General features: G+C 31.0%; 1 protein-coding gene across 1 annotated transcript in view; it reads left to right on the top strand.

Annotated features, from left to right (window-relative positions):
- LOC107446160 (uncharacterized) overlaps nucleotides 1–11993 on the top strand; it is a 74538-nt gene extending 62545 nt beyond the window's left edge. The window contains exons 3-4 of the mRNA XM_016060732.4: nucleotides 3751–3931; nucleotides 9271–11993. Of these exons, the coding sequence (XP_015916218.3) occupies nucleotides 3751–3931; nucleotides 9271–11890 (2801 nt within the window). The 3' untranslated portion in view covers nucleotides 11891–11993. The remainder of the gene's footprint in view (nucleotides 1–3750; nucleotides 3932–9270) is intronic.
- The last annotated feature ends 3561 nt before the right edge of the window (nucleotides 11994–15554 follow it).

The following is a 15554-nucleotide window of genomic DNA, read 5'->3' as shown; positions in this document are numbered from 1 at the left end:
CCAACTAAAGTAATAAAATTCTATATAAAATCATTGAGTTAATCGTATATTATTGTAGATAAGTTTACAAAAAATTTTCTTTGTTAATTTATATAGTTTTCCCATGTACAAATCCATTTCGGTTAAATCCGTGGCCAAAATTATTTTCTAAAAATTTCTTTGTTAATTTGTATAATTTTTCCATGTGCAAATCCAATTCCGGCAAATCCGTGGTCAAAATTATTTACTGAAGAATTCATTTAGTAAAAAATTCCTTTGCTAATTTATATAATTTTTCCATGTGCAAATCCATTTCGGGCAAATCCGTGGCTAAAATTATGTGCAAAACAGGCAATTCATGCTTCTTTCTCTTTTCCATTTTATATATTTTTTCTTAAATAAATGTTTTTTTTTCTAAAATTATTTATAGTCAACTTCTTTAAATTATCCAGTATTACCTTGCGCACATTCATTTTCGCGCCCATCCTTAGTAACTAATAAATCAAGCGCACTTCAGTAATGCAGTAAGAACGCACTTTAAAACAAAACTCTTCTAGTTATTCCTCTATCTCAATTTGCGCTTTTGTTTTCATATTTTGCAATCTGGCAATCATGTTACGAAAATATTTAAAATCATTCTTGAAAAATTTCCCGTTCAAGTAAGTTCATTTGATTTCGCTACTCGCTTTATAGATTATGTTTTATGTGTTATTCTGTTTTTTCTTTACATTTTATTTTCTGTTTTTACGTGTAATTTTTACTTATTATGTTCTATTTTATTTGCTGTAATTTTCGTAAAAATTTTTTTAGTGCTCCTCACACTATTGTATTGATATATTTTGCTTTGGCTATAATGATACAATATTAAAAAGCACTCTTTTTTGCGGATATAATCGTGTGGGCTGATGAAGAGATTATATCTTTTATTTTCCGGATTTTTTAAAAGAATTCTATCCTTTTTTCAGATTTCCCCCCCCCCCAGTTTCTGCTATTTTTATTATTTATTTCCTTTTTCCCCATTTTTAATATATATATATATATATATATATATATATATATATATATATATATATATATATATATATATATATATGGAGATATGATTTGTAATCTGGGTACCAATTTTATGGAGAAGGAATATTCAGGGTGTCATTTATGTTGAGATGATGGATATATCAGGCGAGGTTGGAGTTTGTATTGTATAGTGGGCCAAGTTGAAGAATTGATGTTGAAAACAGAAGATGATGAAAATAATAGTTGAGCCGGATTAGAATTAATAAAAAAGCTTTTATTTAGTAGTATATTTGTAGAGCTCGAGTTACAAAATATAAAAATATATTATCCATAAGAATTTCAGTTGAATCAATTTTTTGCATAATAATATTAATAAGGACAGGCCATGGGAGACGAATCCCCCACAACCTGCCTAGTCAAAAGCCAAATTAAAAAGTACGTGTAATTTGTTCCGATCGGACACAGGAGAAGCATGGGTAGGAGATCCAAAATTGGCGATCTATTAAAATATTATAGCCAAAACAAAGCCAACCAGCCCATCAATAATATGGGTTTAAAAGAATACCTTGGCGATCACGAGTCGCCAACAAATTTTTGTGAATTATTACAACCATGCAACTGAAACATTTAGCCGTTGGAAAATTAGAATAAAAAGTTATAAATAGATTTTTGTTTTCGATTAAAGGCGACAGTGAATATATATGTCTGCATCAGTAATGAAATAAAAAAAAGTATCCGTTACATTAATCTAGAAGAGAAGAAATAAATATTTTATGTTCGTTTAAAAAGATTAAGTTTTTGATTAATTTTTAAATGTAATTCTTCTATTAATAATATAAGCTTAAGTAATGAAGGATATTTTAAAAGATAGAAAATAAATATGTGTATGCCAATTGTGGCATCACAATATATATAAACTCAAAATTAATCTTAATAATTTAATGCATCTTAATTATTTAAATCTATATAAATTTAACTTAAAATGACTTTAACACATGAATGACACACACAACGCATAAATAATAAACATATATTTAAATGCACAATAATTTCAGAATGGTGGATTTAAGTTCTGGCAGAATATTAAAACATTTTTGATTAATATTGGTTTTTCAATTCTCATTTCCTTACCACTTGAGAAAAGGATTCTTGGAAAAACGAAAGTTAACAGCTTTATATTTTCACGATGCATCAATACTGAATATAAATTTAAGTACAAACAGAAAGATTTCGGTGTTTTACAAATCACCTCGTCTGCGATTTTCCAATCCAGTGGCGTTAGTGACCCGCTCTCCTGTTTGACATTTTCTTAAATTTAAAAAAAATTGATTCTTGACTTTGTTTTAGTTTAGGAGGTGACAAATTTTAAAAGAAATAAAAGCTTGCGTTATAATTGCGACCAACTTCAACCAAGAGAAAAATCTCCCACAAAGAGAATGAGCCGTTAAAAGTTGCTGGTTTGTAAATTAGCATCCTGTATACTCATGTGAGTAATTTTTGGAGCAACTGCGCATAATCGCGTTTGTTATGAACTTATGCATCTTTAGGTTTTGAGGGCGTGGTTAGCGTTATGAGCCGGTTAGTTTTGTAATGCTAATAACTCAATTGTTAGCTAAACATTCTATTGTTCATAATTATTTTTAAAAAAACTGCTAAAAAATGCAAATGAACTTACTTGTGCGGGATAGCCTGACTGGTAGAGCACTGGGCCCGTGTAAGAGGTCGTGGTCTCGATCACGGCTGGTCGAAGACTCCCCGTGCAGTAACTGCTGACTGATGCAAGTTAAATCTGTCGAGTCGCAAAGTCCTTCATGTTCCCATAACAAATCATACCTCTCGGGGTACTTACTGATCCTGGAGTTTCCTTGTCTTCCGGATTGGTTTCAAGTTACAAGGCTAAAGAGCTGAGCATTAGTAGTCGTAAACCCAAAATATTGGGCCGGCTCTTCATGACGGTTAGAAAATAAAAATAAAAATAAAAAAATGAACTTTGACAAATAAACAAATGAATGCAAATTTCTAAGAAAATGAGAAAATTTTGGGATATTCTTTTGGACTTAATAGTATATATACATGGTTATAAATTATGCTTATTTAAGTTATTTATTTAAGAACAGCCAACGAAATAACTACTTAAAATATGTGTTACATGCACTGTCTGTCTGGGTTCCCGCGGGTGTTGTAAATTTAAAAAAGTGGTAACGAAAATTAAACAAAATTCGATAATTTAATTTCCGTTTAACTACCACTAAAAATTAATTTTGAAAAATGTATATATGCAGGAAAATTCCAGCTTCTAATCCAATTCGCGATAAAATAGTAGTAAATAAGAATAAGAAAAATCCTCTAGCATTAACCTAAATTTACTACCACCATTAAAATTTTTCAAGGACCGCTGGAACCCTGTTAAAGGAAACCTATTTTTAAAACTCGATGAACAAATATAGCTTATTAAATTATTACTACTTGCAGATATTAATGTCTTAGTTCTGGGGAGTTATTTTGAAACTTAAGTTCTGGAGTGTACGGAAATGAAATTTAAAATTGCAAAATCTCCCTACTGTCATTTTAGCTTTCACTGTGGATATTAGTACATTTAAGGTGTCTTGGATATCTTTTAAATAAATTACAAATGAATAGGTAAATACATTTTTCATTTAAAAATTGATTAATAAAGAAAAAAATACCCTATTTTATTATAGTTAAGTTATGTAATGCATCAACCCCACGTTTGTTGACACTAACCTTTTATTACAGATTGCAATAAAACCTACACCGGTAAAGCTGGCGTTAAGTACCCAATCAGAGTGACTGGTCCTTTCCAAAGATTTCTACCTTTCGTCTGTAGTGTCAATTTCGTCGCCATGGGAGGAGATTTTGGCGATTCCGTAGAACTTTCTTTCTTGTCATTCCAAATAGGACAATTCGAATTTTCGAAGTAAGTAGAAATACATTTGTTATTGTAAAGACTGTTTTTATTTCCAGGAACACATTTACTGTCAAAAATATGAGAATGTACCTTTCTTCCTAGTGATGTGAAACGTATTTATTAGAACGCTTTTTCAATGCCCGACATGGTTTTTATTTCCAGGAGCACATTTACTGTCAAAAATATCAGAATGTACCTTTCTTCCTAGTGATGTGAAACGTATTTATTAGAACGCTTTTTCAATGCACGACATGATTTTTATTTCCAGGAACACATTTACTGTCAAAAATATGAGAATGTACCTTTCTTCCTAGTGATGTGAAACGTATTTATTAGAACGCTTTTTCAATGCACGACATGATTTTTATTTCCAGGAACACATTTAGTGTCAAAAATATGAGAATGTACCTTTCTTCCTAGTGATGTGAAACTTATTTATTAGAACGCTTTTTCAATGCACGACATGGTTTTTATTTCCAGGAACACATTTACTGTCAAAAATATCAGAATGTACCTTTCTTCCTAGTGATGTGAAACGCATTTATTAAAACGCTTTTTCATTGCACGACACGATGCCGCCAAAACGAATCCGATTGTCGGCGAACGACATAGGGTCAAGTAAGATACATGATCAAAAACTGAGCACATTTTCACTCACCGATACGATAGCGATTATGTCGTATCCGACAAGGCGATATCGTTTATCGGAATCAAATGCACTCACGTTTCGCCTCAAACCGTGCCGATTTTATTTGTTGTTGTGTATCTTTCTTGTTCTATCTCCTCTTTTGATATCATTATTTTATTCTTTTAATCAATTTTAACCGTTTATTTGATCACGTCAAAAGTAAAATTTGATATCATTTTGCTCTGTGAGATCGTAGAAGTTAAAGAACTTTTAATACTTGCCTAAAGAAGCTAATGAAATTTATTTGGGTCTTCTTGTAGCTTATGGAAAAGCACATAAAAATCTCCTTCAACATATATTGCTTCATTTATTTCGTGCACCCAAAAACGTTTCTGCACTGTTCGCTTCTTTCTTCTTAAATAAAGTGGGTATAGAAGCTCGAGGAGACGATTATCATCGGGCATATTTAAGGTTTGCAGAAAACAGGTTTGCAGAACGCAAACAAACAAATGCGCACTCAAGGTCAAAACATTAAAACAAGAATTTATACTCCTCGGACGAACGATATCGGACAAGTGAAAAAACAATTGCTTGAACGATCCGGCAACGAACATTGTCGTTCGCACATTTGTTGCCCGATTTTATCGGTATCGTGTCGTGTACTGAAAAAGCCCCCTTATTGGGACCAGAAAGTAATGTAGTTTTGGTACATTTGATATTTGTTATCTAGATTTTATTTTAAATCAATAATGTGTTTCCCCTCATTAGCAACAACCTTTCAATGCCGGATTGAATATAAATCGAAATGAATCAACTAACGAATATTTAATGCGCCGGAACGACATTACTTTCCGTTCCCCCTAATATATAAAAGAAGAGTGAAAATTTTTGATATATTTTCAAGTGGATATATTTTCGTCGTAGCTATTGCTTCAGTGTTTAAATACCATATTTTATTGATTTAAATTCTAAATAAAAATATTTATAGTATAATTTCTTTAATTATGACACGCTTTTCTTGTTTCTGCAAGTAATAAATAAATAAAGAGTTTAAAAAAAGATTTAATATCAATCTTTATCATGTCGAATAAGGATACATCATATGATTCCTTTTCTTATAATTTGGCGAAAGATTTTTCATAATTTTAATATAAAAGAACAGTAAGTTAATTGAAATATCCATACCTTAACAATCAAATATTTCATTGAAAAATGAATGTAACGGGGTGTCTTAAATTTATTGCTTTTCTCCTCTATAATTAAATAATTTCTTAAGCCAGTTATTCGAAATCAATTATTAAAACAGTAATTTTATTATCATTTTATATATTTCTGAAGTTCAGGGGTTTTCACGGTTTGTCTTGTCTAAGAAGTTACTTTATATGATCCATTCTTTTACAATTTAGAGAAGATTTTCGTTTCGTGTTTAGCACAAAAAAATGAATAGTTCAGGGGTTTCAAGTTCGAACTAAGACAAGAGCTCCAAAATTTGTTTAAAATCCCCGTAAAAAACATTTTACCTTCGCCAACGATAAACGGAGAAGATTGCTTGAATTCGAAATCCATTCAATTCTGAAGCTCCTTGAAAATAAACTTCTGAAGAAGAAAAATAAAAGTTTGCGTGGATTCTTCTAAATCCATTCCATTCTAAAGCTTCTTATTAATTCATTTTAGAAAGAAAAAAATTTAGTTTTGGCTGAACAATAACAATTTGGAAAACCAAATTTGTTTCTGTTGATTTGATAGAGTTTTGAATATGTATAAGAAATTCCTCTCCTAAATGAAAAAGCTATGCGAGTTCTATTGCAGCAGCTGCTATTATAAAGAGCAAATATCACTCCAAACTAAATTCGATAAGATTTATCGAGTTTTTTTCCGAGGTTTAACGAAACATCAAGCCCTCCCCCTCATATCGCACTAAATACACTATGTCCACATTGAATCTTCAAGCGAGGAGGATAATATTTCTTTATTTATATCAAATCTAATATATCGCATCCCTGGAGGAAAAGTGTCATAACTCTAAAATGCAGCATTTGAGAAAAATCAACTTAACGAATACGATAACCCTTATTCTGAATTAGACTCAAAACTGACACATCTGCTCTCAGCTGGTTAAATTGCGAGTTAGAGATGTGACACTTTTTGAACTTTATGGGGCACTTCATACATATTTTTTACAAAATTGCAGTTTTTTGACTTGTGTCACTTTTCTTGCAAGAGCGTGATATTATTAATACTTATAATATTATTATTGTCAAAACCCTCTCATTAGTTCAAACAACTTACTTGTCCTAATAAATACTTATTATTTATTATTTGCTCTTGTATGGATTATAATTATGAATTGTTTTAAATATATATATATATATATATATATATATATATATATATATATATATAGCATAATAAATAAATACAAAAAAACACGAAGAAAATTAAGAAAAACAATAAGTTTCATTTATTGCGCATAAGCTGTAAGAGTAAATACAGCTCATAAATAAGTTCAAAATGAAGATAAAATAAAGTAAAATTACAGACTAATGAAAAAAAGGCGGAAAAGAAAATTAATAATGATAAAATTAAAATTACAAAAACTGGAAGAAAAAAAGAATCCGCAAAAAGGATAGAATTCTTTTAAAAAATCCGGAAATATAAAAGATATAATCTTTTCATCAGCCCACACGATTGTATCCGCAAAAAAGAGTGCTTTCTAATATTGTATCATTATAGCCAAAGTAAAATATATCAATACAATAGTGTGAGGAGCACTCAAAAAATTTTTACAAAAATTACGACAAATAAATAAAATAGAACACAATAATAAGTAAAAATTACACGTAAAAACAGAAAATAAAATATAAAGAAAAAAAAACAGAATAAAACATAATCTATAAAGCGAGCAGCGAATTTAAATGAACTTACATGAACGGGAATATTTTCAAGAATGATTTAAAATATTTTCGTAACAAGATTGCCAGATTGCAAAATATGAAAGCAAAAGCGCAAATTGAGCGTAACTAGAGGAGTTTTTTTTTTTTAAAGTGCGTTCTTACTGCATTACTTTATATATACAGGGTATTCCAAAATTATCTTTACATCACCTGGCTTGAAATTGATTACAGACAGGAAGTGCTTAGGGCCACCAATGGTGCGCATGTTGAAGTGTACTAAACAAAAGTTTATTAGTTTCAGTAATATATGCAAAAGACAGAATATAAATATCTTGTTTATTTTCGAAGTTATGAATTTTTGAAGTTGTAAAGAGAATTTTGGCACACCCTGTATATATATATATATATATATATATATATATATATATATATATATATATATATATATATATATATATATATATATATATATATATATATATATATATATATTATGCCAGGGAAAAAAACAAATCAAATATCATATGACTGGAGTACCGTGAAACAATTTTAAAATAGCTGGGATCATTAAAATGAATGTTCATGGTTAGATAAATACATAGTTTCCAGCACGAAAATATTATCTCCCACATATTTTCCAGTTGGTAAAAAATCTTTCCTTAAAACGAAAGAAGTTGGCATGCATGCAAATATCGATCAACATCTTGGAGGTTAGGAGCTGCTGTCACAGAATTTTATTTTTGTTTCAGATCAAAAATAATTCTTTAACTAGTTTTATTGCCTAGATTAGGCTGATAATATGCATTAACAATACATTAAATAATTACCAAAAGGATATACATTAACGGATGCTACTATAGCATTTTTTTATAATATACAAAAAATTAAAAAAATTTGAACATTTAGTCACATTTCTAGTCTTGAAATAAATCAAACCTGGAACACCCTTGAACTTTGAGAGAAAAGGGAGCACACTGCACAACTTATATGTTTTAAAAAATATTATAATTGAAATATAGGCAATAAAATTAGTTAAATTTCATTGTGAGACCATAGAATTTGGGTTAAAAAAACTGTTTTACAGCAGATACACTGTAAAATAATGAATGATATTTATCAAATTTTGCATATTATTGTGCCCAAATTCAACTCTTGTAAGCTATTAAAGTACTTTCACTGCCTGAAGTAAGGTCTCCCATGAAAGCTTACATAACAAGTTTTCATGTTATTTTCTGTAAATATGAATAATTCTATTTTCATAATTAAATAATTAATATTAATAAATTATTGGTAATTTGAATAGATTACATATTAGTCCAAGAAAAAAACTCAGTTTTGCAAGTTTTAAAATCATGTTTGGTATTTTGTTGATATTAATGAGGATATGGAGGTAAAATTTATTTAAATTGCTAAATGTTACTAATAAAAACAAATAAATCAATTTTTTTGCTACTTTACACTTTATAACATCCTCTTTTCTCTTATAAAAACTTAATTTATCCTGTGTTTAGAGTAAAATAGGTATAAAAATAATAAAATAATAATAATATTTTTTTTAAATAAATTATTTGGAAAAAAAATACTGAAAAATATATGTGTCACCTTTCCTTACTGTTATTGGGAACAACTTCTACTACTACTGAGGCTCTATGTGCCACTATGTGCACACCATTTAAGGATGTTTTTCTTTCCTACGCAAAACCAGTAATCTTAGAAATTCGTAAGCATTCTTATTAACTTGTAATGCTTTAAATTTTAAAAAAATTCTTTTTGCATAAAATACTTGTTTGCATAATATATTCTCAGTAAACATTTATCTTTTTCAGAACGCTTGACACAGCATGCGAAAATGGTTACATGAAAATACTGGAACCAGTTTCAAGTATTCCAGAAGAACCCACAGAAACACCAGATTTTGGCATATTCTGCGGCAAATTAAGCGAAAGAAGAGCTACATATTATTCAAAATCAAGCAACATCTCCATTATTATTGTGGTTCCGAGTAGAATGTCGCTATCGACTTCAACATTCAGTCTGTTTCTAACCTTCAGATTTTTAACACGGACTCGATCTCAGACCGGTGTTAGGTCTGCTTTCTCGAGCTACCAATTCGGAAATGCTCTGCCGGGGACATTCTGCGATCGAATGTTTCTGAACTGCCATTTGCGTCCTTGCAAAATACGCAGCCCCAATTTCCCAGGATTCTATCCCCGAAACATCACTTGCAACTACCATATCAGACAAATGCAAGTGCCTCACGCCAGTGTGGCTTCAATTGTTCTTCGCCAAGCCAATGAATACAAAATTTTTATACCTAGAACCGGAGATTCCGTTTCAGCAAATTCTGTGACAAACGTTCGAAGTTCTTTGCTTTCTACGGATTGTTCTGATAATAGTGACTCAGTAAAAGTGTACGACGGACCAACTACAAATATGCCTCTCTTGGTAAAATTTTGTGGCGATGGAGCAATGCCTACTGTGATATCTAGTGGATCAGAAATTTTAGTTCAGTTACACAGTTCCCCATTCAGTGTTTTATGCAGTTCCAAATTAGAGATAGAAGTTTCAGTGAAATTTGAAACTGAAAAGTCAGCTTTCATGCAAAGGGATCGAAACAGGTGTGCTTATATAATAGACGCTAACAGACATAAACGACATGGCGTTATTATCAGCCCAAAATACACGATGCCTGAAAATTCTTCATGCAGTTATAAATTTATTGGCTCGTCTAGTCATGACAGAGTTTGGATTTATTTTGTTTCATATTTGTCAAAAAGTGTGCCTAAAACTTTGATTGTTGATGAGGATGCAGATACATGTTTCTCTAGCAGGTTGGAGATATACGATAGCCATGATCGTTGGCCTATGTTAGATTTCAATGATGGCTTTGACTCATATCCCATGCAGTTTTGTGGGGAAGATAACATTCCAAAAATGTGCTCACATGCAGCAGATTTTCCACCCCACTATAACCCCGGACGTCCATGCAGAGTTCCAAGTGAAAGTTATTTATCATCAGGGCCCACTTACGCACTTAAGCATTCTTTTTATTCCATGCTGGATGCAATTGATTTGTTTAAATATAGCCATTTTGTCGCCCGTTATGAATTCGTAGACACAAGGCAAGATGGTATTGCCATTGGAAGGACAGAATGCGATCGGAGGTTCGATAGTCGTACGGCTAAAGGAGGGTTTATATCGAATTCGAAGAATGTTTTCTTATATGGAAGGGGTGGTCGAGAAAATATATCATGTGCATTCCATTTTGTAGGTCTACCCACAGAAAGAGTCCGCATCACAATATTTAACTTAAAGCTATCGGTAAGTGATTCGGAAAATATGTGCGAGACTAACTATAACAGTTTAACGCAGAGATATCAGTGCATATCTCCACCTAGAGTAACAAAGAATAGAATAGCTTCATTGAGCGCTATTGAGTTTTGGGAAAGTCACTCTTCAACTATCGGCTGTGTATGCAATACTACTTCAGTTGATCGAAGTAAAAAATTCATATTCGATTCTCTGGTTAGCAATGTAAAACTAATTTTCTCTGTAAATTATATGACTTCCTTAGAGGATTTCAACGATTTCAATTTCGAGGCTAAGTTTGAGTTCTTTAATTCAACATTTTGTGAGACTCACGTTTTCGATGAGCACCAAGGAATAAGCCCAGAAGGATCTATAGAGTTTCACATTCCACAAGGAAGAACAAACTTTACGAGTGGGGACGACTTTTACCACCCTCTTCGCTGCCGTTGGCAGGTGAAGTCGTTCACTGAAAAATACTTGTATCTTCAATTCAGCGGATTTGAAATCCCCACAGATAATTGCAGAGAAGGTATGGTCGTGCTGGTTTTCTTAGAATCCCATTTATCTAATCCAACTGCAACTGCCTGCGTGACATCAGAAGCCCATCACCCAAAAAACAAAATCAAGGAGTTCCACCTGTTTTCTCAGTCTTGGTATAATGAAACATACAGCATTACAGACAATAACAGGGATTATATATTCATTGAGATAGTTTCCAATCATAACTGGAAAGGTATAAAACTACACTTCCATTGGATGGAAGTAACGAAACCTTTTTACCGTAGTTTATCTGGACGACCATTGAGAAATATCGATTGCATTTTTGAATGTCCAGAAATCGGAGCTTGCATTGACCCCCACCTTTGGTGTGATGGTGTTGGACACTGTCCATCTGGGTTCGATGAGTCTCCAGCAAACTGCCATCCTCTGGCTAAGAGCATGGAATACTTATCGTTAATAGTAGTGGTTGGAGCTTTATTATTATTAATTTTGGGTTTTTTGGTTGCTTGGGCATTGATAAGACATCGGCATTCGCAACCTTCGTGTTCAGATGAGGATGAGGATCGAACTAAAAACTGTAATCATCGTTGCTTGACGCCTGTAGATGATTATCAAATGGACAGCCCCTTGCACTGATTTTTTCCACCAAATTTTTTTATGGAAAAAAATGACTTTTTATGTGTTTTAATAATAAATTGTTTATATGTCTTATAGAAATAAAGATTTTATTTCTACTATTTCCAAGATAAAGTCATTTATTTTCTACGTAACAAAAAAACGGTCAAAGATGTCATCAACTTTAAGAAATAGTTTATCTCTTTCACAAAACAGTCTCAACTTTAGTTATAATGTAATTTTCATTTTTTAAGCAATTAAATTTATTGTACTTAAATTAACGAAAAACAGTCAAAGATGTCATCTACTTTGAGAAATAGTTTATATCTTTAACAAAATAGTCTCAACTTTAATTACAGTATAATTTTCATTTCTTAAACAATTAAATTTATTGTTCTTAAATTAACAAAATACAATCAAAGATGTCATTTACTTTGAGAAATAGTTTATCTCTTTAACAAAATAGTCTCAACTTTAATTATAATATAATTTTCATTCTTAAAACAATTAAATTTATTATACTTAAAATGACATTTAATTAAAATAAATCATTTGATTGAATTTTAAAATTTTCTACTCCTATCAGTTTTGAAACATTTGTGTCTAATTTATTATATTGCCTATTACCCACATAAAATTAACTCTATAACTTAAATCCTTTTATATTTTTTTCACTTTTTCCAGATTTTATTTCCAGTTTTTTAATAATTTTAAAATTTTTGCACGGAACAAATAATATTTTCAGATTAATGCAATTCATTTCGAAAAAAATTAATTTTGTGTGCAGAAATATCCATCAATTGTATAAAATATTTTCAAATGTATGAAATTCGTTGTCATTAGCAGTTATTTCAGCATTAATTTGCTTTGAATTTGAAAAATAATTATAGTAATTTCGAGGAAACAACATTTTAGAAACAAAAACATAGATTTAAATTTAGCAGAATACAGGAAGTTACATAATCAAATATATATTTCTCTTTTAAGACAATAGATATTGAAATTATATTTTGAAGAATTGAAACTTAAAAATGCTTTATGTTAATTTTTATAAAAATATCGAAATAAATCTTCGATATATTTTTATGTATTTGTAATTTTCTTTAACTATGATGCATATAATATCATTTAAAACCTTTATTTCATATATAATTTTTTAAAATTATTTTTACAAGGAATAAAATAGGTTTTACAGTAATCCTGTTATTTCAAATCGCAGACAATTTTAATTTGTACCCAATAAGTAAAAATTTAAAGCATGATTCTGAAATATGTTCTAATCAAAAGTTTAGAAAAACTTAAATCATTGTGGTGAAAAATTTGCTGCACATATATTTTCAGTTTCAAAAAACATAAAAGACATAATTCTGGAGACAAAAATAAAAAATATGTATCTAAGTCTATACATCTTAAAATTTAAATTTAGCAAATAACATTAAGAGATAACATTAAGAGGTAACAATAAGCCCGTAAAAAAAGAAGGAAGTACAAATTTTAATCTTTAATTTATCATGTAACAAATACGAAAATTTTTCAAAAAAATAGATCTTACAAAATACAATGTTTATAACTCTTTTTTTAAAATTATCCATAACTTGAGGTACTTCTAAATTAAAAAAAAATCATCAAAATTTGATTCTGTTTTGATTTTTTGAATGCAGTTTTCGTTGCACTTAGGATTTTTTTTCTTAAAAGTTTTTTTTTATACAAAATGATGGTGTTGGTGGTTGTTGATGATGGTTTTTATACAAAATGATATAAAACAAAATATAAAATACTTGATTTAGCCTTATTCGGGTGGGAAGATTTTAAATTTAAAATCAACTTTGCTCCTGGAGCTACAAATTTTTTTTAAAAATGACATTATCAGTCTACTCTTTGTTTACATGCATACAAGTTTAAAAATGTATAACAGAGGTTCCCGTAAATGTTGCGACAGATTTCAAAGGGAGTTATGGCTCGTAATAATGTTTTAAATTGCATAGGAACCCATGCCCGATATTGTCACTTACGTGACTAATGGCGCTTCCCTATTATGGCTTGTTCAGAAGCACACGAAGAAATAGTTCATAAAAAATAAGTGACCTACATCGTGTGACGACATTTCTGATTTGTTCCTGTACAGTTTTAAAGTTTTAATTCTTATTTCGTTAATTAACCACCTCGACCCCCCCCCCACAGAAATTTGTCTCAGTATTTATGCGATCTCCTGTTTTGTATAACCTTATTAAACTTGTCCATTTTGACAAAAAATGGACTAAAAATGTCATTTAAAAAAGCTGTAGCTTATGGAGAGTAACCGATTACAGATTTGAAATCAGTGATATGTTAATATCTACGATAATATCTACGATAATATCTATGATAATATCATGCAACAGAAAGCAAAAAATATGACTCCCCTGTGTAATTTGTTGTTTACTTTGCAGCTCGACGCACTAAAAGTCTTATAACTTCAGAAAACTTTTTCTCGAAGTACAATAGAATTGTTCCTAAGTTAAAGCCTGTCCATTTATTTTCATAAAAAATTACTACTACCGCTTTTGTTACAAAATAAGCTTTTATATATTTCCTTTTAACGCTGTAGTTTGAATCATATGTATTGCAACAACCAACCATATTAAAAAGAGGCTCCTAACGTGGGACTAGTATCAATAAAATAGTACTTCCTGATTTGGGCAAATTTAAACAAAAATGAATTGTTGGGTTGGAAAAACTGTTTTGGGGCATTGATACACATTGCAATCAGTCACGTGAAAATACGATGTTGTTGTTGTTGTTAATTTACGTAGCACTAGAGCTGCACAATGGGCTATTGGCGACGGTCTGTGAAACATCCCGGAGGATGATCCGAAGACATGCCATCACAATTTTGATCCTCTGCGGAGGGGATGGCACCCCCGCTTCGGTAGCCCGACGACCTGCGCGCGAAGTCGAGCACTTTACGGTAGCACAGTTTAACGAGGACCAATGCCGCACACCCTCGGTCCCTAGCAGGACTGATCCAAGTGGTCACCCACCCGCACACTGACCGCACTCAGTGATGCTTGACTTCGGTGATCTGTCTTAACGATCAGTCCACTGCGGGACCGTGAAAATACGAATTTGAGGTTTGTTCGATCCATACAAAAGTTTAAAAAGTGGTAGCAAAACTACTTCATTTCAGCTCGGTTTTCCAAAGAAATTATCCATTCTTGGTAACAATAGTATAGAGGATATTAGCATTAAAAATCATTCGTTGTACATTTTTTTTAAATTGAAGTTGTAGCTATTGCGAAGAGTTTGTTCTACCTTTTATGAAATCTTGCCTACCACTTTTTTAAAATTTTAATTTATAACAACTGTTATACACATTTTTGAAAATTTACTATACAGCAATGATCCGCCCAATACTTACCTATGCCTCACCTGCCTGGACAACGATACCTCAACATCTACTGAAGAAATTAAACCAATGCCAAAACAAGATCCTTAGAACAATAACCTGTGCAAGATGGTTCATCCGGAATACCAATATACATACCGACCTCAAAATACCAACTCTATCACAGCATATATACAAGCTAAACGCATATTTTTTCGATAAAGCCATAAAATGTAAAACAGCAAATTTTAATGAAATCTTTAAATTTGAAAATTATATCAAAGATAAAAACTACACATCAATAGCTGCACATTTCACCTC

The sequence above is a fragment of the Parasteatoda tepidariorum genome, chromosome 5 (genome assembly GCF_982258835.1).
Source record: "Parasteatoda tepidariorum strain Cologne lab strain chromosome 5, Ptep-v5.0, whole genome shotgun sequence".
Taxonomy (NCBI): Eukaryota; Metazoa; Arthropoda; class Arachnida; order Araneae; family Theridiidae; genus Parasteatoda; species Parasteatoda tepidariorum.
This window is presented reverse-complemented; position numbering and strand designations above follow the sequence as displayed.